Genomic DNA, 19,512 nt, shown 5'->3' with positions numbered 1-19,512 from the left:
GCCGATCTAGTTGAGCATAATCATTTAATTTAGACTTTTTTTTTAAAATTTGTGCATGTTCACCAGTACCTTTAGTCCTGTTGAAAGGTTATTTAGGCATTAAGGATTTCATAACTTCATTAAGAATTGAAGATTTAAAATGCAGTTGCAGTTCGTGAAGATGGGAACCAGAGGCTCCGAGATCTCAATACTGTTTACAACTTTTTTCTTTTCCACCTGGCAACTGATAGTTTAATGAATGCACTTGTGAACACACTGAGGTGTAGCAGAAAAAGATTAATAATTGAGTCCTGTGTCACAGTATTAAGTCAGGCTGAGGCATTTGGCCTGAGTTTGTTCATGCCTTGGTTTCAGGTCATACAGGAGCTCTGTAACTCCGCTATTCTGCACTACTAAATTTATTCTCTGTTTAATTACTTCAGTATTGACTACCTGTATGGTGTGAGGCAGAAGTGCTCTTGCTAACAAGCACTTCTTCACCACTGAAGAGCAGCGCAGGTCATAGAGGTAGATTCTGAGAGCACAGTTTCTTGGTTTTGAGATATAACTGGTGTTTGCTTGCTTTGGGCTTCACCCAAGGCTGAGGCAGAGGAAAGGAAAGACATTTTCTTGACTTCTGTAGGTTTGAGAGCTTTCCCCGTTAGTGGTGGTTCCTTGTTTCTCAGTCGCAAAGCAGATAGGATCTGATGATGCGTGGTGTATCCCTTTGGGTAAAGCAAATAAACGGTAAATATTCTCTCTGCTCCATCTATATTCAAAGACGGCAGCGGCGATGATGAAGAGGCAGCGCCCTGGGCTCCCAAATATCCTGGGGGATGTCATCACCCTGGCTCTGCGTTGGCGGGGATGAAAGGCCTGTAGCGCTTTTGCACGTGGGTGGCGGCGGCTTGTCATGGTAATATCAGCGTTTGAATCCAAACCTGAGCTGACTGTACAAATTCATTCATTTCAAGTAAGAGGAGAGACAATAATGGGATTTCCCTTCTCGGTGTGGGTGACCCAGATACCGGCAGAGTATTGTGTATTTCAGATGCTAACACGAGTCAGCATGAAAAATAGAAAGCGACGATGATTTTGAGAGGTTTGGGATGTGGAGAAAGGCAATTTTGAAAAAAGACTGATTTTTTGACTGAAAACATCTCTGTGAAAAACGTGGACCATCTGTGCCTTCCTGTACTTAAAACAGGTTTCATGAAGTCTTGAGATCCTGAATCCAGGCCTCTAGGTCCTCTTGCTTCAGTACTTTGTAGTTGTCCCATGTGTACCTGGAGTTCATGGTTTGCGTGTTTGCCCTGTGTGCTTGGCTTGTCATCGCTGTTATGCTACACAGGAGCTTCAATTTGTTGTCACTCTTTGATTTTTGCAAAGCTTCAGAATCAGTAACTAAGCAAATTCTTTGTCCGTAGGCAGCAAAACTCATTCTTCATGGTTTCTCCACTTTGCTCAAAATGTTAGAAAAACAAACCAAACCCCCTTTTTGGAGATTTTTGCCAGAAGAGCTTAGCACTGTCTCTGTAAAGATGCTCTGTTAAGATGCTTGAATGCCTGCTGCTGTCAATGGGAGCAGGACGGCACTGAAGACTTGTTAAAATCCCTTCTTACATTTCCCAGTGTAGTGAACAGCTGAGCGTCCTCACTTCTGTCAGTTACTGGAGGAAAAAATGCCATTTTTTTCTGAAAAAACACCACGCTGGGGTTATTCTTCAGTTGTCTGTGCTGGGATGCATGCGAAGCCTCCATCACTTCGCTGTTGTCGATGCTTTGGGTAGTCTCCCCCATCCATACCATCAGCCAGGTCAGGGTACCCACTTTGAGGATGTTGTGGTGGTGGGCTTATCCTTGATTAAGGAGAGAGGTGGCTGTGAGGATTTGGGTGGCCAAATATATACAGGTATACAAGAGGACCAAATCTTTCATGCTGGGACCTCTCGTGTCCTGCCCTGCGCACATTGCAATAAAGCCAACCATGTTAATGTAGCACAATTTCACATTTCCTGATTTTTTTCCCCCATTTTCTTCCCTTGAAAACATAGGGTGTAAGGGGATTAGGGCTTTAGCTGTCCTGTAGTATCTGACATGCACTGAGATGAACATTTGCACAGCTTGGTGATGCAGAGGGCTTGGTGTTCAGCCAGCAAAAGCAGAGTGGCATCCTCCAGATTGGCATCGGTGCTGCATGGTCAGCCTCTTCTGTGCCACGTGGGTTGAGCTGCCTTAAAAGTAGAGAAAACGTCCTTTCCATCACTTCACCAAAATGCCTTCGAATGCCCCGTGCCCAGATGCACATTAATTTGAGATGCATATTAATTGTGCCATTAACCTGTGACAGGTCGTTTACCTGGTATCCTGCAATGTGTGGGTGTTCCAGGGCAGAGAATTTCTGTAGGGGACAGACACAGGGTCACTGGCTTTTCTCTTTTTCTATCATGTTCCTGTTTCAGGGGTCTAATCTATATGTTTTGTCTTAGTAGTTTTTCTCACTTCTGTCTCTCAAACTTTGACCCCAATACTGGCGAGTTAACTGCAGTCTTTTAAACCTTTATAAGCTTCTATATTTCAGCCTCTGTACTATACAGGGGAAAAAAAATCAGAAAATGAGTTACTGATCATAGCCCTTTTAATAGCTCTCACGTGGAAATCAAAGCTCTGTTCACTGTGCATGTTGGCAGAAGGAAGAGCAGATATTTCTCTTCCCCATCCTATTTACTGTCTTAAAGTTATTTCCAGCAATGATATTCAGGCCTCATTTGAGGTGTCTTTTCCTACATTTGTCTGCTTTTCTTGCTTAGATGGAGGACGCTGAGCATTTGCAGAGCTGTGCACAGTGGTGCTGAGTGGCCCAAGACCTCAAAAAGGGGACATGAGCAGGGGTCCTTGTCTGGGCTTGAGCAGTCAGAGATGTCCAGTTAGATAACCCACAGCCCTCTTCTCCCATGTGGAATTGCGCAGGGGAAATTTCTGCCCAGGAAAAGGGAGTTTTAGAAATAAAGAGCTGCTCAAAGGCTTTGCCTACTACTCGAAGGCAGATGGATGAGATTCCTCACCCTCGCAAATTTTTGCCTCTCCTTGATATCTCCTTCTTATTCCTCCTGCGGCACCTCTGTAGATGAGACAGTCTGAAGTTCTTGCTTGAAGAAGGTTGGCTCCCATCCCACCGGGATGCTGTGGTCACACAGTGCTTTTCTTGCTGGGACAGGACAGCTGCTGACATTTCGTGGGCCTTCCTTGTAAGCACATCATGAAAATTCATGCTTTAATAACTCACGTCTCCCAATTCCACGCTTTGCAGTCACACGCTGGGAGGAGAGAAGGTGGAGGGGGTGTCGCCAAAAAAGGCAAGAGCCACGACCTTGCAGCATAGGAAATTCTGGGTGAAAGGAAGATATTTTTTTTGCCAGCAAGCATGCTTAAGGAGCAGGACAGCAGCCTGGGGATCTCAGCCTTTAGAGAGGGCAAAATTTGATGGACAGTGCCCTGAGCGGACTTGTGACATTAGTCCAGCTCTGAGCGGGAGGTGGGACTGGGTGACCTGCAGAGCTCCCTTCCAGCCTCAGTTCTCCTGTGGTTACTGTCATCTACAGGTAATTACAGTCAGATTTGCTGTTGTCCTGCAATGCAGACACACTTGTGATTTATTGTGGTCACTGAATAGGATTATGTTTGATGCTACACGGTGCCAGGAGAAACTACTGCAACATATATAAGTATAAGCCTTTATTTCAAAGGAATAATACTTGGCTTCTGAGGGCTATTTGATTTTCTGTATTTTAAAGTGACAATACTACTTCAGTTCATCTCTGTACTCCTGTGCGCAGATATAATACACGTATGCCACCTAGTGTCCATGGACATGTCGTACTGCGACGTTTACTTGGTGTGAGAAGAGCCACGTTGCCACTTCTGTGTAAACCTGCAGGAAATCTATCACTGTAGAAATAAAAACCAGCCACAGTATGCATTAATGCAGGAAGCACACAGCTCAGAAGTTTTTAATAACTTATATCGCTGGGTTACTGTGTTCTCATATGTACTGCGTTGTACAGAGAAACTTTCCATTTTATTTCTGATTGTGTGATTTCAGCAAATTACAGGTTCTTATGTAAGTCCTTTAGAAGAACATTTGTGCTGCCTTTGAGGTTGGGTTTGACAGTAGAGAAAATGCCTGAATTAAAGGACTAGGAAGGAATTTTTCAGATGAGTAGTTTGTTTTATTGAAAATGGAGTTTCCCTGTAAGGATTTTCAGCTGGAAGAGGATGCATTTTTTGGATTATAATTTGTTGGTTTCAGGTTTATCTGGGAAAATATTTAAATGTTTTGGTTTCAAAGATCAAAGCAGCCTTGGATGTCAAGTTGCAGAGCAGAGCCATTGCCACCACCTGTCTTCTGGCACTTGCTGTGCAGGACCTGCCTGTCCCTCCCCTCCGATGGACCCTGGACACCAGTGCTATTGCTCCACTAATACCAGCTTCTCCTTTCCTTGCACCCTTCTCAGGTCTTCTCCATATCCACATTCATTCAGTGACATTAGTACTACTTCATCTCTGTCAAAAGTACATTAATTGGTCCATGGATTTTTCTGCTGCATTTTCACACTGATAGCCCAGAGTCATCATAAAATGAAGGAATCACCTCTTTCCATGGTGCTTTTAACTGATGCATGCTCAGTTCTTCTTTATAGTTCCAAGTTTCTGGCTTTTTCTGAACAGCAAAGTTCCTGATCAGCGTTTTACCTCTTTTGTTTTCATGCCATTGAAGCGCTTCATCCAGCCTGACTTGAGATTTGTTTTTCATATGAGAAAGGAGTTACTTTACCTGGGCCTGCAGCGGTAATGGACAATAATATACAGACTTCTGTGAGTAAAAGTGGTTTTCTCCAATACAATTATAAAAGAATGTTTTAAAATGCTGTTTTCATCAGCATTCTGATTTTGACTAATATTAGCACTGGAGGAATATTGCAAGGTCAAGCTTTAGTTTTGTTAATGAGAACTTAAACAGGTAAGCAGAAATTTGCAGTAAATGAAGTAAAAATTGAAAGTAAATGTAGAGTTCCCATCTACATCTGCTGAGGCAGTCTGACCTGCTTTAGAGCTTGAGAAACGTTAACTTGTAAGTCTAAACAAAAAAAGGGGCAAACTCAGTGTCAGTGTTTCAGAAAATGAATCTGGTCTCCTCTGGGAATACGAGGCTGGGAATAGTCCCCAGGTAGTGATGTGCAACCTGAAATGAGCCAGGAATTAGATCCTGAGCAAGGACACTCATAATCAGGTTCTTTTTTTAACGTGGAAGTTAGTCCTTGAAGACAAATCTACAGGAAGCTGTTCCAGTAACTCCTCTGGCTGCCCTGACAAGTGAGCCGTGCTCCAGCTTGCTGCTGGAGCTGGAGGGCTCTGGCTCCATCAGAGCTGTTGTGGCTTTTGCTTCCTTTCTATTTGTTTAGCCCAGCTTTTTGCCTCCAGAATTTCCCTGCACTGACCCATACGATCTCTGAGGCCAGAAGCAGGATTTGGGGCAGATGGAGGCGGTTCTCGCGGTGACTGCTGCAGTGGTAGAATCCTTCTGGTTTCTGTACCATGGCAGTGATTCCCCAAGCAGAACATGGAAAATAAGGAGCAAAGTGTAAGTAGTAAATGTTTTCCCCAGCAAACATGTAGGGAGGCTGAATGTGTTTTGCTAAGCTTCAGTCACGTAGTCCAGATAGCTCTTGCTCGGCTCAGCTGGGGAAACTGATGGAGTCGAACACTCAGGAGATTTATTGCCATGAACTGGCCAAACCCCTGGTAGTGCTGCCGAAGTCCCTTGGTTAGAAAGTTGTGTTAATGTTAGAAAATCTTGGCTCATTTTGCCTGTGGCCGGCAGCGGGGAACACTAGGTGGCAGCAAGAAATCTCTGGAAATTAATCTCCCTGCATGTCAAAAGTGGAGCCAGACAGCAGAAGTAATGAGAAATCTGCGTGGGCATCCTGATGGCATTTGTTCAAGGTAGATGTTTTACCCCACTGTGTAACAGGTCTGTGGAAGGGATTGCTGTGTAAAATTGCTCATGCAACATTTACACTCCACATTGGAACTAGGGCTGCGTTCGCTACTTCCATTTCTATTTAACTGTGCAGTGACAGTAGTTATTCAATAACTACACATTCTGCACATCTCCGTGATGTATTTGTTCCTAGGTCTAGTAATGAACTTGTTTTGGTCCATTTTGGTCCAGAACAGAAACCATAGTGGTTATAATCCCATTAAATTCTATATTATAACCAAACAGCCAAGTTTATTCAATCCCAGCAGAGTTTAGCTCAAAATGAGCAGTAGGATCAGGGGGAAAATACCGTTGCCAAGCAGCTTCCTTACCTGTGGAGCCAAAGCTCCAGATGCAAATGTGTGTTTTTCTCTCTCTTGCTCTGACATGATTAGATCTGGGCTTTGGTGGCTCTCTAGGAATTGGAAAATGCTTTGCTGCTCTTTCTTTTTTGTCTTCTCCTTCATGCAGGATCCAATTACTCTAGACAAGTGCTGTGTATTATGGGGAAACAACACTGACTTGCCTGCAGAGACTTTTAAATGCCTTTTCTGTTGTCTGTGGGATGAACTGTGTGGGCTAGGAAAAAAAGGCTTTTGAGATACAGGTCTTTGGAGAGAGCAGCATGAACAGAAGTATTTAGGATGATGATTTCTGCTTTTTAATTGCCAAGTACAGATCGAACAGGCTTTAGTTAACTATCAGGATCACACAGTTAAAAGGCTAGCAAGAGATTATGAATTTTACCGAATTTTACAGTTTTGTAGTCTGAACGCAGCAGTAATTGCTATCTGTGTCCTAGTTTGCATTTAATAATTCCCACAGAGCACAGCGCAAGTGAAGATGCTTGCTGTTAAAGACTTATCCTTCCATATGAAGCAGCACTTTGCAGGAATATTGCAATGTAGAGGCATAAAAAACTCGTTTAAACACCCTGGCTTTTGTGAACCACCACTCTGGGGCAGGAGATCGGCTCCGAATCCTATCCCATGCCCCAGGCCAGAGGCAGCAGCCCCAATGCTTTCCTACCAGCAGCAGCTGCACGGCCCTTCTCCTTCTTCCCGACTTTCCGTGCTGTCCAGGGGGGCTGAGGGAGGGGAGGGAGCAGCACTTTGTCAGGCAGATTAATTTATTAAGCGTGTCAGGACCAATCTGCCGCTGGGGACAGAGTGCACTTGGCGGCAGCGCAGCCCAGCAAATCAAATCAAATTGAGATTACCTTAGAAATGTTTCAACAGTTTCTTGTAAATGGGATATTGTGGGGTTGTGCCGGGCATCACGTCTGCGAGTTACTCTGCTGCCGAGCGTCCTCTGAACTCATCTGCCTCAGTTTGTTCCCATTGAGAACGTGTTTGATTTTGCACTCCTCGTTTACAAGAGCAAATAATTAAAGTGTCAACTTGGGAAGCTCCTCATGTCCCACCTTGTAAATTTGACCTAACCATTAGATTTCTGCGCAGGGATACTCTTTGTTCTATATCCACATTTCCAGGTGAAAATTGCCCAGTGTGGGTTAATACCACTTACTTAGGACATTCCTATCTCTACACTTCCATTTAGTAGCTGTCCTTCAAAAGCAAAACTTTATACACTTCTTTGGAAGAAAGAATACTGCGATTTACAATGCATGTGCAATTATTTTTTGTTTTTATTTTGCTAATACAAATTCCTAAATTCTCTGAAATCAAAGACTGAGGTTTCAGAAGATGAAGGAGCCTGTAGTGCCTGTAGAGACATAAATCAGATTTAAAAAAAAGAACAACCTTAAATGCATGTGGCCAGGAACACACCATTTGAGTGAAGTACTTTGAAATTTCCTCACTGTTTTTAATGCTGTGGGACTGAGGCATTTTTCAGCGCAGCACCAGCTGCAGGGTGGTTTCTCCCCTTCCCCTCCAGCCTGGCCAGAGCACCACAAACATCGATCCCGCTCTTCCTTGGTGTTTTAATCCCAAACAGGCAGGGCTGTGGTTACAGCGACCGTCTCCACCCTGTGTGCAACTTCGCTGGGCTCGTGGCAGACGAGCCCCATCGATCTGCGAAACGCTGGCTGCGCGGCGCTCGGGGTCGAGACGCTCATCAGCATCTTCCTCCACTACCACCGCCTTTGCCTGGTGATTTATGGAGCAGGAAGGTAATTCACAACCCTGCGCCGTGACTTGCAGAGCACCGGGAGCTTCTCGAGCTGGCCTCCGAAGCTCTGAAACAGAAATGTTGACTTTGTCTTCAAGCATCTGCAGGATATAAAGCCTCTTGCGCTGTGGTAAGTCGCAGCAAGAAGTAATACAGTTTAAATTGTTTCTTCTAAATTATCAGACTGTCAAAATCCTCATTTTAATTAAAAGCGGGGAGATGACCGTGACTGTAGCAGGGTGACCCAGGAGCCTCTGCTCTCCTGAGCAAGTGCCCCACTGCCACAGCTGTCAGATGAAGGCAATTACTTCCCTAGCGTAAAATTTTATCACGTTGGAATTTACTTAAATATATCAGAAAGCTCAATCAAACCGCAGCCAGAAATCTTTCACTGAGAAGAAAGTGCCGGGATCATTAATTGGGTTAATGCTCCATCAACCTTTCATTCGTTAATGGCATGTTTAGGGCACGAGGGGAACCTCATCTGGGGAAATGTCATCTGAGCTACAAAGACGATGCGACTTCATGAATCACAGTCTGTCCCTCGCTTCGGGCTCTTTTAATTGGCGCTGTTGGTCGATGGAAAACTGCGTTCTCCATGACTTCTGTGATGGTGAGCGAGGCTGAAATGATGGGATGCTGTCTTTTACATCACCCGTGATGTTTACATCACATCGTGAGGTTCCTCTCCCCATGAAAATCCCACACCGACACCTTTCTGGCCCCTAGAACAAAATCTGCAATGGTGTCACGGGCATTGGTTGTAGAAAGACTTACTTTTTAATGCATATCAGCCCTGGGAAGACTCACACAATGTTGTGCCCCACCAGTTCCAACACTAATCACATATAGATGTACAATACTGTCTTCGTGCATTAGAAGCGAGTTTTTGTTTTCCTCACACCTCCTCACGCAAAAACCTGGAAAAATAACCGTCTAGGCTGCAAATATTAGATGTAAGGACAACTGGGTGATAGAACGTTAAGGTTGATGACAATTGTCTTGTGACTTCACAGAGGACCTCCAGGCTCCTTGTGTTATTTTTGAGGATTTTCGTCTTGTGGGACATTCTGCTTTTTCTTTCCGTCTTGGGATAGAAGAAAATTTTGAAGTATCCTAAGTCCTATGATATAGAAATTCTGTGGTTTTGAGATTTCTCCATTTCTGTCCCTGTGAAGTGCTTGTATAACTGATCAGTAGTAAGTACACTCACTTTCTCACTCAAACCAAAACTTCTAAGTCACATTTCACTCTCATTTGTTGTGTCTGAGAGATCTGTGTGTACATATTACTAATGAAATTGCACGTACCTGGTGTGTTTTAAGTAGATCCAGAATAATTCTTTCTTATATTTAATATTCTCTAATAATGTTTCAAATTACATATAACAACCATGTTTGTATATTTAAAATAAAAAAGTTACTAGAATGTAGATATTTCAGTGGAATTTTAAAACTAAATGTTAGAGTTACTATATTTTAATGTCAGAAGAATTACTGGTGAATATGATTATAATGAAATGTTGCTCTTGTTGTTATGGCAACTAACTTTTAAAACTGCTTTCAAGGGTGACAAATTACACAGTACCATTTTAGCCTTTTATTATCATCTTCCATCATTTTACTTTTGAAGAATTTTAAACGGGTGGCACCAGTGGTGGTGTTAAGCATATTACACTTCTCTCAAACCTTTAGTTGTACCTTTATTTTGATCCATCTAGCAATACCTATTTTTCAGGCTGAGTAAATTTCATTTGTAGCTCATTGGCGTAGAGCATCATCACCACTATCCACATCTTTCAATAATTAACATGTAGCACTGACGTTTTCCCAGCACAAAATGTTGGTGATGTTGATGTGTGCTCAGGAGTAGATGGGCATGTTTCATGGGTCTCTGAATAGCTGGTGTGCGACAGCAGGAACCCAACAGCGGCTCCTCTGACCTGTTCAGTCCATCCCCTATGGACAAGCCCCACCAAAACAAACCACAGAGCTCAGCCAGGGCTGGCCATGGCATTTTGTCAGGTAGCGCTTGCAGAAGCCAGCAGGAAATGTTTTTGTACAGGTGGATGCATGGGAAGGAGTCTCTGGGACCCTTCCCTCCTCCAAAGAGGAAATTGTGAGGATGATTTATTTTTTCATTCCGCTGAATTTAGCAGAGATACAAGGATGCAGTCCTGGAGTGAAGCAGCAATGACACTTCCCCAAACTCAGCATTTCTGGTCCAATATTAAGAAAACCAGAATGGGGAGGACTTCATGCAGAACAGGTAAATCAGCCTTCCTGAGCAAGGTATTTCAGAACTAATGCTGCCCCAGTGCCCCCCTCCTCTTGGAAAGTGCACTGTACCTGTGGCAGGGGGTTGGTACAGATATCAGTTGCCTCTTCTCTTGTAACACAAAGAAGCCGTACGCCCTGCCACATTTAGCATGTGCTGGGAGGCAAATAACATGTCAATTGGTAGTGAGTGAACAGAGTGAAAAGTGCTTCTTCGTATCCAGTGGTGTTGAGTCTGCTCTGGTAATGAGCACATCCCAGACATGGCACATCTTGCAGCACCTCTGGGCTTCTGCCCTCCCAGCTGGCAAAACCATCCAGGTAGACCTGGCTGAGTTTTCTTTTGGGAGTTGACATTTATATTTAACTTCTCTGGTGCATGGGAAAGGGTCCTATCTAAGAACAGCCCCAAACAAGAATTTCTGAATCTGCTAGAAAGAGATTAGATAAATTTATGAGACAGGATCACGGCTCATGTACTTAGACACTTCACAGCAAGGGACAGGTGACACAGTCTTGGGCTCCTGGTTTTGCCAGGTGACTCCATGGTGTAAAGTGTGTGTATGGTCCGGGGAGCAGAGACCCGCTGAGGCATCCAACACTGGTGAAACTTGCAGAACTTCTTTCCTCAGAAGGAATCTGTGGGATACCAGAAACGATTCTTATTTTAAAATTATAGGGATAATGAGCATATGTAGCATTGGGAAGGAATTAGTAACAGAAATGATATAAACTCTGAGGCTTCCAGGTGTAAACCAAGCTCTAAGTTACAGGCTTCAGGAAGAAATGTTCTGACATTCTTTCTGGTCTGTTGTATATTCCTTGTGACTAACTCTGAGTAATAGCTGTTTTATAGATGGGCCATCGGTCAAAACTGGAGGAGATCCCATAGGACTCTACTGGAGGGTGCAGAGTGCAAAACGACGTCTCTTCCTATCCAGCACCTTTTCTCGCCACGTATCCGATGAATTTCTGTGGCAAAACCCATGTTTTCAGGGTAATGCTGTAATGCACAAGTGCCCTAAGCTTCCCACTTAGTTTAATGTTTTGTATAGTCGGGGGAAGTTCGTTGGTTTGGCTGCTTCAGATCACTGGTGCCTGCCCGTCTGACTGTCTGTCTGTCTGTAGCTGCTGGTTGCCTGCCGAGGTCGGGAGACAGCTGCCCAGATGCAACACTTGTTTTTTGGTTGTACAATTCGTAGCATCCCCAGTTCTGACTCAGGATGAAGTTGGGTTTTGGTGTGACCAAGGTTTCAGGGTTCAAAGCAGCAAATATGTCCAATTACCTCCCTTGTGGTCCAACCGTACAGACATGGTGTAGACGTGGGGTTGTGAGAAGACCCTGCACAGTGGTGGGAGCAGATGACAGCGAGCCAAGGGGTGTGGACGACACAGATTTAATCCTTAATTCTGTCTCCAAACCCCTTTTGTCCAAAAAATAACCAGGACTCATGCCCTTTCTTTTAAACATGGTATTTTATCTGACAGCTTGGAGCTATAAAACTTTCTTCCAGAGAAAGCTGGAGTTTTCCTTCTGGTGTGATGACAGGGATCAGTTTTTCTCTCCAAGGTAGTGCTGCTCACATTTGCTTATGCTGAGGAGTAAGATGTGGTTTCATGAACACAGCTTCGAATTCTTTGAATATCTTGCAACACAAGAAGATAAATTACTGACGTGTCCATCAGTTACACTGACATTATTTTGCCCAGCTTCGCTTTACGCACCTTTTCTTAAGAAAAAAATGATTTTCAGATATACGTAGGCTGTGCTTTTAGTTTATGTACAATGCAAATGAGGGGATAATCTAGCTAGAAGCGAAGCCATGGTTTAGATTGGCTGTTTATAAGGGCGACATTCCTTAAAAGACTTTTTTTTTTTACCCTGCACAACAGAGAGATTTTAAATCCTCATCGACTTCTGAAAACACAGCTCTGTGAGGACAAAGGATGATATATTCTTAACGAGTGTGTAAAGTATAGTAGTTTTAAAGACAATAAATGCAAGGTCGTATTAGGGCAAAACAGTTAATTATCCACTTCATTATTGTCAAGGTTAATACAGTATTTGAGCGCAGAAGCTGTTTTTCATCTCCTTTTGGAAACAAGGCAAGACAGCATTTCTTACAGACAGATCCATTATAGCTTATCACCAGAGGACAGACCGCTACAGAAACACCATGAAGGATGTCGACTGTCACCAGGCTCCGGAGCAAACGCCAAACCTGTCCAGAGAGTGATGGAAATGAAATGAGAGCTACAGCTTCAGAGTACCGCGCTTTAATTCACAGAGATTGCGCCTCATTGATTTTAATGTATGACGGTAATGGTAGCATAAAATTCACCCTCACTCCTTCATCTGTTGTAGCATTGATCCCTCTGAAATTGCACAATGTGCTGAAAAACGTCCTTTAATAAGCATGGGGTATCGACTGGAGCAAATCCCGTCTTGCCATGGTGAACCCAGTGAAAGCTGCGTCTGCGGTAGGGCTCGATCTCTGGTTTTCATGCACGTTGGGGTGCTGTGCAGGTTTCCATTCCGTGATCTCAGTAGAAAAAAAGGCTTCGTAAATCTTAGCCCGTCAGTTTTCACAGGTAATGCTTTGCTTTTAGCTATCTACTTTACCTATGACAATTTAGAAGATTCTTTAAATATTTGAAGACTAGTAAGTGGTTAAAATTTTTATTTAAAATTCTAGATATATTCAGATGAGGAAAAATAGAATTCCTTCTTTATATGGAAGTACGAGTTGATTTTTTTTCAGTTTATAAAGCCTTTAAAATTGCAAAAACTAGTCTAGTTCCTATGAAGCTAATGACCAGGATAACTGTGTTTATATCACGGTCGATGCAGATTGCTTTTCTATTACATTTTCTTTCAAATTTCTTGTTTTATTTTTCAAGGTAGAGCTAGAATTTCCCATCTTTTGTGATTTCTGCTGTTGTATCTCAGTCCCAGGATGTTTTCCCTCTGCTCAGCGATGCAGCAGCTAGAGTCCACGTTCCCAAACAGAGACTCCCCTGTCAGCAATTTCCACTGAACTCATACCTTTGAACTTGGGTACATCAGGCTGTTGGATTTGGGAATTTGGGCCATGGTTGTGGCAGTTTTCAGTCTCTGGGTTCTTTCTGCAAATATTGCATTTCACAGAGCAGCTGCAGGTGAGCCCCTGGCACACACCTTCTCTGCAGTAAATGACTTCAGGACAGGTTAACGTGGCCCAACATATGTTTCATTCTTTAAAAGCATCTTATTTGATTTTGTGTTTTAATTTTTGATGCTCTGTGGACATCCTTACAGAGCAAGCACTCTTTTTACTCTTGGAGAACAATACGTGCTTTGGGATTTTAATTTGGTTTTTAAGTCTAGTAAATTGTGCTGAATTGACTTTACCCCTCAGGGAAGCACCCACTGCATTTCAGATTTGTGTGTAAACATCATAAGTTCTATTCAAATAGCAAAATACTCAATAATGGGCTGTATTTCAGAGGGTCTCAGTGAAACACTTCTTAAATTATATGCTCTATGGACACTACTGTTCTTCTTATAGGAATAATGCTGGATGTCGCCTTGAAAAAATTCAAGCTCATACAGGCTAATTTAGCCAGAGGGGCATCTCACCAAGATGTATGTCCTTTCATGTAAGGAAAGTGCTGAATTTGAAAACAAATCACAGCAAATGGAAATGTTGTTGTTAATAATTAATTATAATAATTGTTAAGAATATTAATAATTGTTCATAATAGTAATAAAGCACTGACCATTGTGTAGCAAATGTGCCTGTGGGATAGGTAAGTTTTATCCTCCCTTTGTGCTGGCCCTTTTAATTAATTTGTAGAGGGGAGCCTGAAGCCAATAGAAATTGCAGCCCTCACCCTTGCAAGCCAGTGTTTGCCAGTGGCCATCCTCAGAGTGCTGGGAGAAAACAAAAGGTTTTTAGATCTTGATCTCCTTAAATTCATCAGTTGGGATGAGATGGCACTGAGGTCCCAGAGCTGACCGAGACTGCTTCGTTGGATTGGAGCTTTGGTGGCAAATGCTTTTTTTGGAAAATTAGAGTTTCCTACAGGACCATTTTACTATTAGTACTTTTTGAAATCCCCATTATCAAAAAGGTGTCTCCCAAGCATTCACCTGGCTGCAGAAACTCCCTAAACCGCAGGGTTTTGTCATCAATGAATTCGCTAACACGTAAACCCTCAACTGCATCTTTCTAAAGCTTATTTCTGAAGGTATCAAAAAATCCTGCTTCCAGAGAGCATCTCTTTGGCAGAGCAGAGCGAAAACTCCTCTTTCCTATAAGCAAATAGACCGCTCTGCTCCTAGGGGCTCCCTCTGGCTCCGAGGTCCTTTTGTGCAGGGACCGCGCAGGTTGCTCCAGGAAACCTCTCTGTTGTGAAGGCGACTCCCATGGAGAGTAAGAAATTGGCATTTTTCTCCTTGGCGTGTATTTGCACAGGGGAAGCGGGGTGGCAGTCAGGCATTTCAATCTCGTTTTCAATTATAAGCATTTCATTGTTGAATGTTGCTGGTTTATTATGTGATAATTAAATATGAATGATCACGCAGTCATCCTGCCAAAGAGGCCGTAGCCGAATGAAACTAATTCGTCTCGTCTTGCTGAATGGCTTCGGAGGCGAAAGGAGTGATCTATTTGCTGTCCCTTATTTTTGCTGTCCTATTGTTTAGGTATCACTAGCTTCAAAATAGCAAACTAGGCAAGTAATTACAGACATAAATCAGAGCAGGGATCAGTGTGAGGTCAGGACTGCTTTGCTTGTAGCCCAGATTTTGTCAGCTACCTTTTGCTGAAGAACAGAGAAGTACACTGCTTTTAATTTTGTGAAAAAGTGATTTTTATTAGTGACGAAATGCATATTTTGACAAACTTTGAGCCCCTGCGTGCTTTTGCACAAGGGCTGAGCAGCCTCATCGTACCTGGAGCAGAAGTCTCCTCTGTCGGTGTTGCAATGATTGAAGGGGCCAGTGGCCAGGCTGGAGGTCACAGTCACCATCCAGTATGTCATGGTTGGTGCCCATTGTGACGCGGTCGGTGTCCAGGAGGTCACAGTCAGCACACAACACGGGCAGGCTGCAGCTGGCAGAGGGACATCTCCTAGAGGTGACTACAGTGACTCTGCTTAAAAACTCGGCAAGTTAAATAAGATACAGCTGTAGATATTTAGCTGAAGTTAATCAGCAAAACAAATGCGTTTTCAGTAGAGCTGTGCTGATTTATGGCCCTGGCCCTTAATCTGTACATCTTATTCTTGCGGGGTGCTTGTAAATGTGAAGCGGCGCTCAATGGGAGTCAACTGCTGAAAAATGGGTGCAGCCGTGTGTTACAGTCGTCAGACGGTACTGGCTGTGAAAATAGTCTGTCTTGACGGCGAGCTGTGCCCAGGCACTGCTCAGCTCACATCCTACCAGGAGCACCAGTGTTTTGGGCAGAAATGAGCAGGGATGGGTGCTGGGTTGTGGGCAGTCTGTGGGAGCAGGTTCATGCTTGTGGTGCTGCTGCACACTCATTATCCAGGGCTGGGGGGACTTTGCAGTTTTAGGACACAAGTGGGGCCACCACTGCTGCCACCCATGGCAACTGTGATGTGGCCGTCCCAAAGCCGTGGTTGTGCACAGTGTTTTGCTGGATGCTGCGTAAGATGATGTAATTAAGTATTATTTTTCCTTCTTCCCCAAATGCTAAGTGAACTAAGAGGCAATCCCCAGTGGTAATTCTGCTACCCAGTAACATACTGTTTTGTTAAAAAAAAAATCCAACAAAACCAAATAACAAGCCCAGTGCCTGCTAAACTATATGCTACTTTCTGTTCCAACAGTTTGTTAAAATAACTTGTAGAAGCGACTGCTGAATGATTTTCATTTAGCTTATTCATACCCTGTAAATCAGATTCAGCCCACCAGTTTGGCTTTATGTAGACAACTGAATAATAACACATAAAAAATAAGTAGTGGTTTTAAACATCTCTGCTGTTGGCTGCTGAACACCCACCTCTTAAAATGGGTGTTTTTAAGTGTGTCTTGAGGTTGTATACCAAATCTCAGCTTATGATGGACACCAAAGTTAACCTTTTTTTGTTTATTCATTTCTGCGTGTCCTCTTGTAAGTATTTATTGAGATTTTTTGTCCTAGCGATGGATTATTCTGAGCTATGCGACTGAGGAACGTAACACATTGCTACAGGTATTTCTGGGTGAATTGTAAACTTTTTTTCTTCTTGGTGCTTTTCATGGTCAGATATTAAATGAAAATCAGTATTTAATCAAAGCAATTTCTTTTTCCCAGACTATTGTTAGAGGAAATAAGCCTCGAAAGGATACTTCAATCAACGGCCTGCTGGAAGAGTTCGACAATATCTCAGTGACACGATCCAATTCCCTGCGGAAGGAGAGTCCTCCCACCCACCACCAAGGAAATGCAAACCACGTGCCGAGGCACCAGGAGGAAAATGGTTATATCACGTATTCCCAGTACTCCAGTGAGTCAGACACTACGACAGACTATGTCGTGGAAAAATATCGAGACAAGACTCTCTACGGGGAAGAGTTAGACAGATACTACAAAGGCAGCTATGCCGCCAAGCAGAATGGACACATGATGAAGGTGACTTCCCGGGACATCTATTATTCAGAAGTGACACCCCTGCAGTCAGACCTCTCCAGGTTCCTCCCAGATTACCCAGCGCATCTGGAGACAAAGCCCAAACCGCTGGAATATGGTGGCCTAAAGCTGGAGTATCAGAGGATCCCCAGTGGATCTTCCCTGGACTATAGAGATCCCTTTCCGTACACCCCGTCCCGAGCATCAGTGCAGGGCGAGTGCCCCAAGGAGAGGCTGGAGTACAGCGATAGTGACTGGGGACATGGCCTGGGCAAGGATGACTATGACAAGAGGCCGAAGTCGTCCTATGTGGACCCGGCGAGCCCGCAGCCGGCGATGAGGCAGCGGTCCAGGTCAGGCTCTGGTCTGCAGGAGCCAGCCATGCCCTACGGAGCGAGCGCTTTTAAAGCACACCAGCAGGGACATTCCTACAGCTCCTACACCTACCCCCGCTTGTCCGAAACTGCAGCAGGCATCCCCAAGGTAATGTGACGTCCCCGGTGATGGTGCTGCCAGGGCAGGGATCGACCTTGCCAAAATGGGGGTGCACATGTAAGAAAGTAAGGGCAAGGAGCCACACTTGGGCACATCCCGGGTAACATGCCCAGTTGCCATTCAGCGGGTGTGAAAACCCACCCATTTTACTCAGGTATCTGAAAATGGACATCAGGGACCCGTGGGATTAAGATATTTATTAAAAGGCAGGTTTGGAGATGCCCAGCTTCCAGGGTTTTTACTTGGGATTCCCAATAACTAAGTTCTTTGACAGTTTTTGCAGCGTTAGGGCTTCGTACGCCCTGTGCAGATCTCAGCGGGAGGTGAGAAGCTGGTCTGGTTTGTATGTCAGATACTTTTGTATTTGAGTTGTTACTATGCAAAGCTGAAACCTCTGTGTTTTAATATTTATATTGTATTTATGATATATTTATTTTACAAGGTTTATTAACCCTTTGCTACTGATGAGAGTAAGAGTTCAGGCCTCTCTGCTTTGCTTTTAAGCAGTGAAATCAAATCAAAGCAGCTTATCTCACCCGAGACATTTTAGATATAGTTTAAAAAAAAAAAAACGGGTTAAGGTGCAAAAGAGCATTTCAGCCATGATATCTATAAGCAGCTCCTCTGCACAAATGTGTGGCCTGCTTTGCCTTTTCTAAGTCCCATGAGGGATATTATCCATACAAGCTATCTTGCCATACTTGCAATAGTTGGTTGTAACTACTTGTTCAGAGAACAAAGCTTTTCTTACACGCATAGTCACATAGCTATGATGGTGACCTGCTTAAACATCCAGTATTCTGCAAGAGGTGTTTTTTCTTCAGTGTAGATTGCGTTGAACATTACCGAGTTCCCTTAGCAACGGGCACCGAGATGATAGCTCATTTTTCCAGAGCTGAAACCGTCTTGGGTTGCCATGACTTACCCAGTGTGCTGAGGTAGGTACCTTGTTAGGTGCTGAGATCCACCCTGCTGTTTAACGATGATCTGAATGGTGCATTTTCTTACTGTGCGCTTAGAATTTGGTCCTGTCCAGCTGCAGACCCAGGAGAAGTCCCAGGTCTCTGCAAATCCACAACAGCACCATGGTTGTGTCTTACTTGCTCCAGTAAAGGGAGACGGGTGCAATTTTATTCCACATTGCTTTAGAGCACAGAGCTGGGCTTTGGAGTTTGAGGATAACCTGTGGGGGGGAGTGGAAAAGTGACCAAGTTTCTTTGTGTGCCTCTCCAGAGCTCAGGCTGTGGTGCGAGGGATGTGTGTGGGTGGTTAAACCAGAATATAGATTCTGGAAGTCGTGAGGAAAGCCCGAGATGGGCAGTCTGCCATTTGCTTCATTTAAAGTGATCATTTTGTCAGAGTTTAGAAAGGAGAAGGACAAATCCAGTAATTCATCGACTCTCTTGCATCTGCTGCTGCCAGTTTTACAGCACTCCATAGGGCAGAAGACAGAGGTATATTTTACAGGACTCAAAGTCCTCCAGACACTTTGAAAACCTATTAAAATGCAGTAACAACTTTTGCACAGAGGCATCTTTTTTTTTCTTTTGTAAGATTCATTGTGAGCTGTTCCTCTCCTCAGAGCATCAAAAACACTCCTACAGCTTTGGTGTATTGAAACTTGATGATTCACTGCTAAATGCAGCAGTTTCAATTCCCAAACCAGTCCACAGCCCCTGGAAGTGAATAGCAGTTTCTTGTCTTGGATGATTGCTGAAGAGTCTTCTTTTCAAGGACGCGTTAGTAAGATAATGGTTCAGCAAATGGGTTTACTAAATGAGAATCAGGTCTTGAATCAGATATTTTACAAATGAGATTGGCTTTGAAGTATAATTAAAAGTGGGGGAAAAAGTAAGCAGTGAAACAAGTCTGTAGGCACAAATGTGTGGCTTCCAAATGTATTCAGTAAAGGTGTTCGTTTTGGCTTGTGAATGTGAAGAGCGGACTTGGTTCAGTAGTATTTGCAGGTGAT

The 19,512-nt window shown here is 43.7% G+C and overlaps 1 protein-coding gene across 1 annotated transcript in view; it reads left to right on the top strand.

The window, feature by feature from the left end:
• The window catches only part of PAK5 (p21 (RAC1) activated kinase 5), an 81,803-nt gene that overhangs the window by 48,276 nt on the left and 14,015 nt on the right, over window positions 1-19,512 (top strand). The window contains exon 3 of the mRNA XM_065835243.2: window positions 16,731-17,528. Coding sequence (XP_065691315.1) covers window positions 16,731-17,528 — 798 coding nt within the window. The remainder of the gene's footprint in view (window positions 1-16,730; window positions 17,529-19,512) is intronic.

Source organism: Patagioenas fasciata, chromosome 3 (assembly GCF_037038585.1).
Source record: "Patagioenas fasciata isolate bPatFas1 chromosome 3, bPatFas1.hap1, whole genome shotgun sequence".
NCBI classification, from domain to species: domain Eukaryota; kingdom Metazoa; phylum Chordata; class Aves; order Columbiformes; family Columbidae; genus Patagioenas; species Patagioenas fasciata.
Note: the sequence above shows the minus strand (reverse complement) of the source record. Positions and strands in the feature narration are given on the sequence as shown.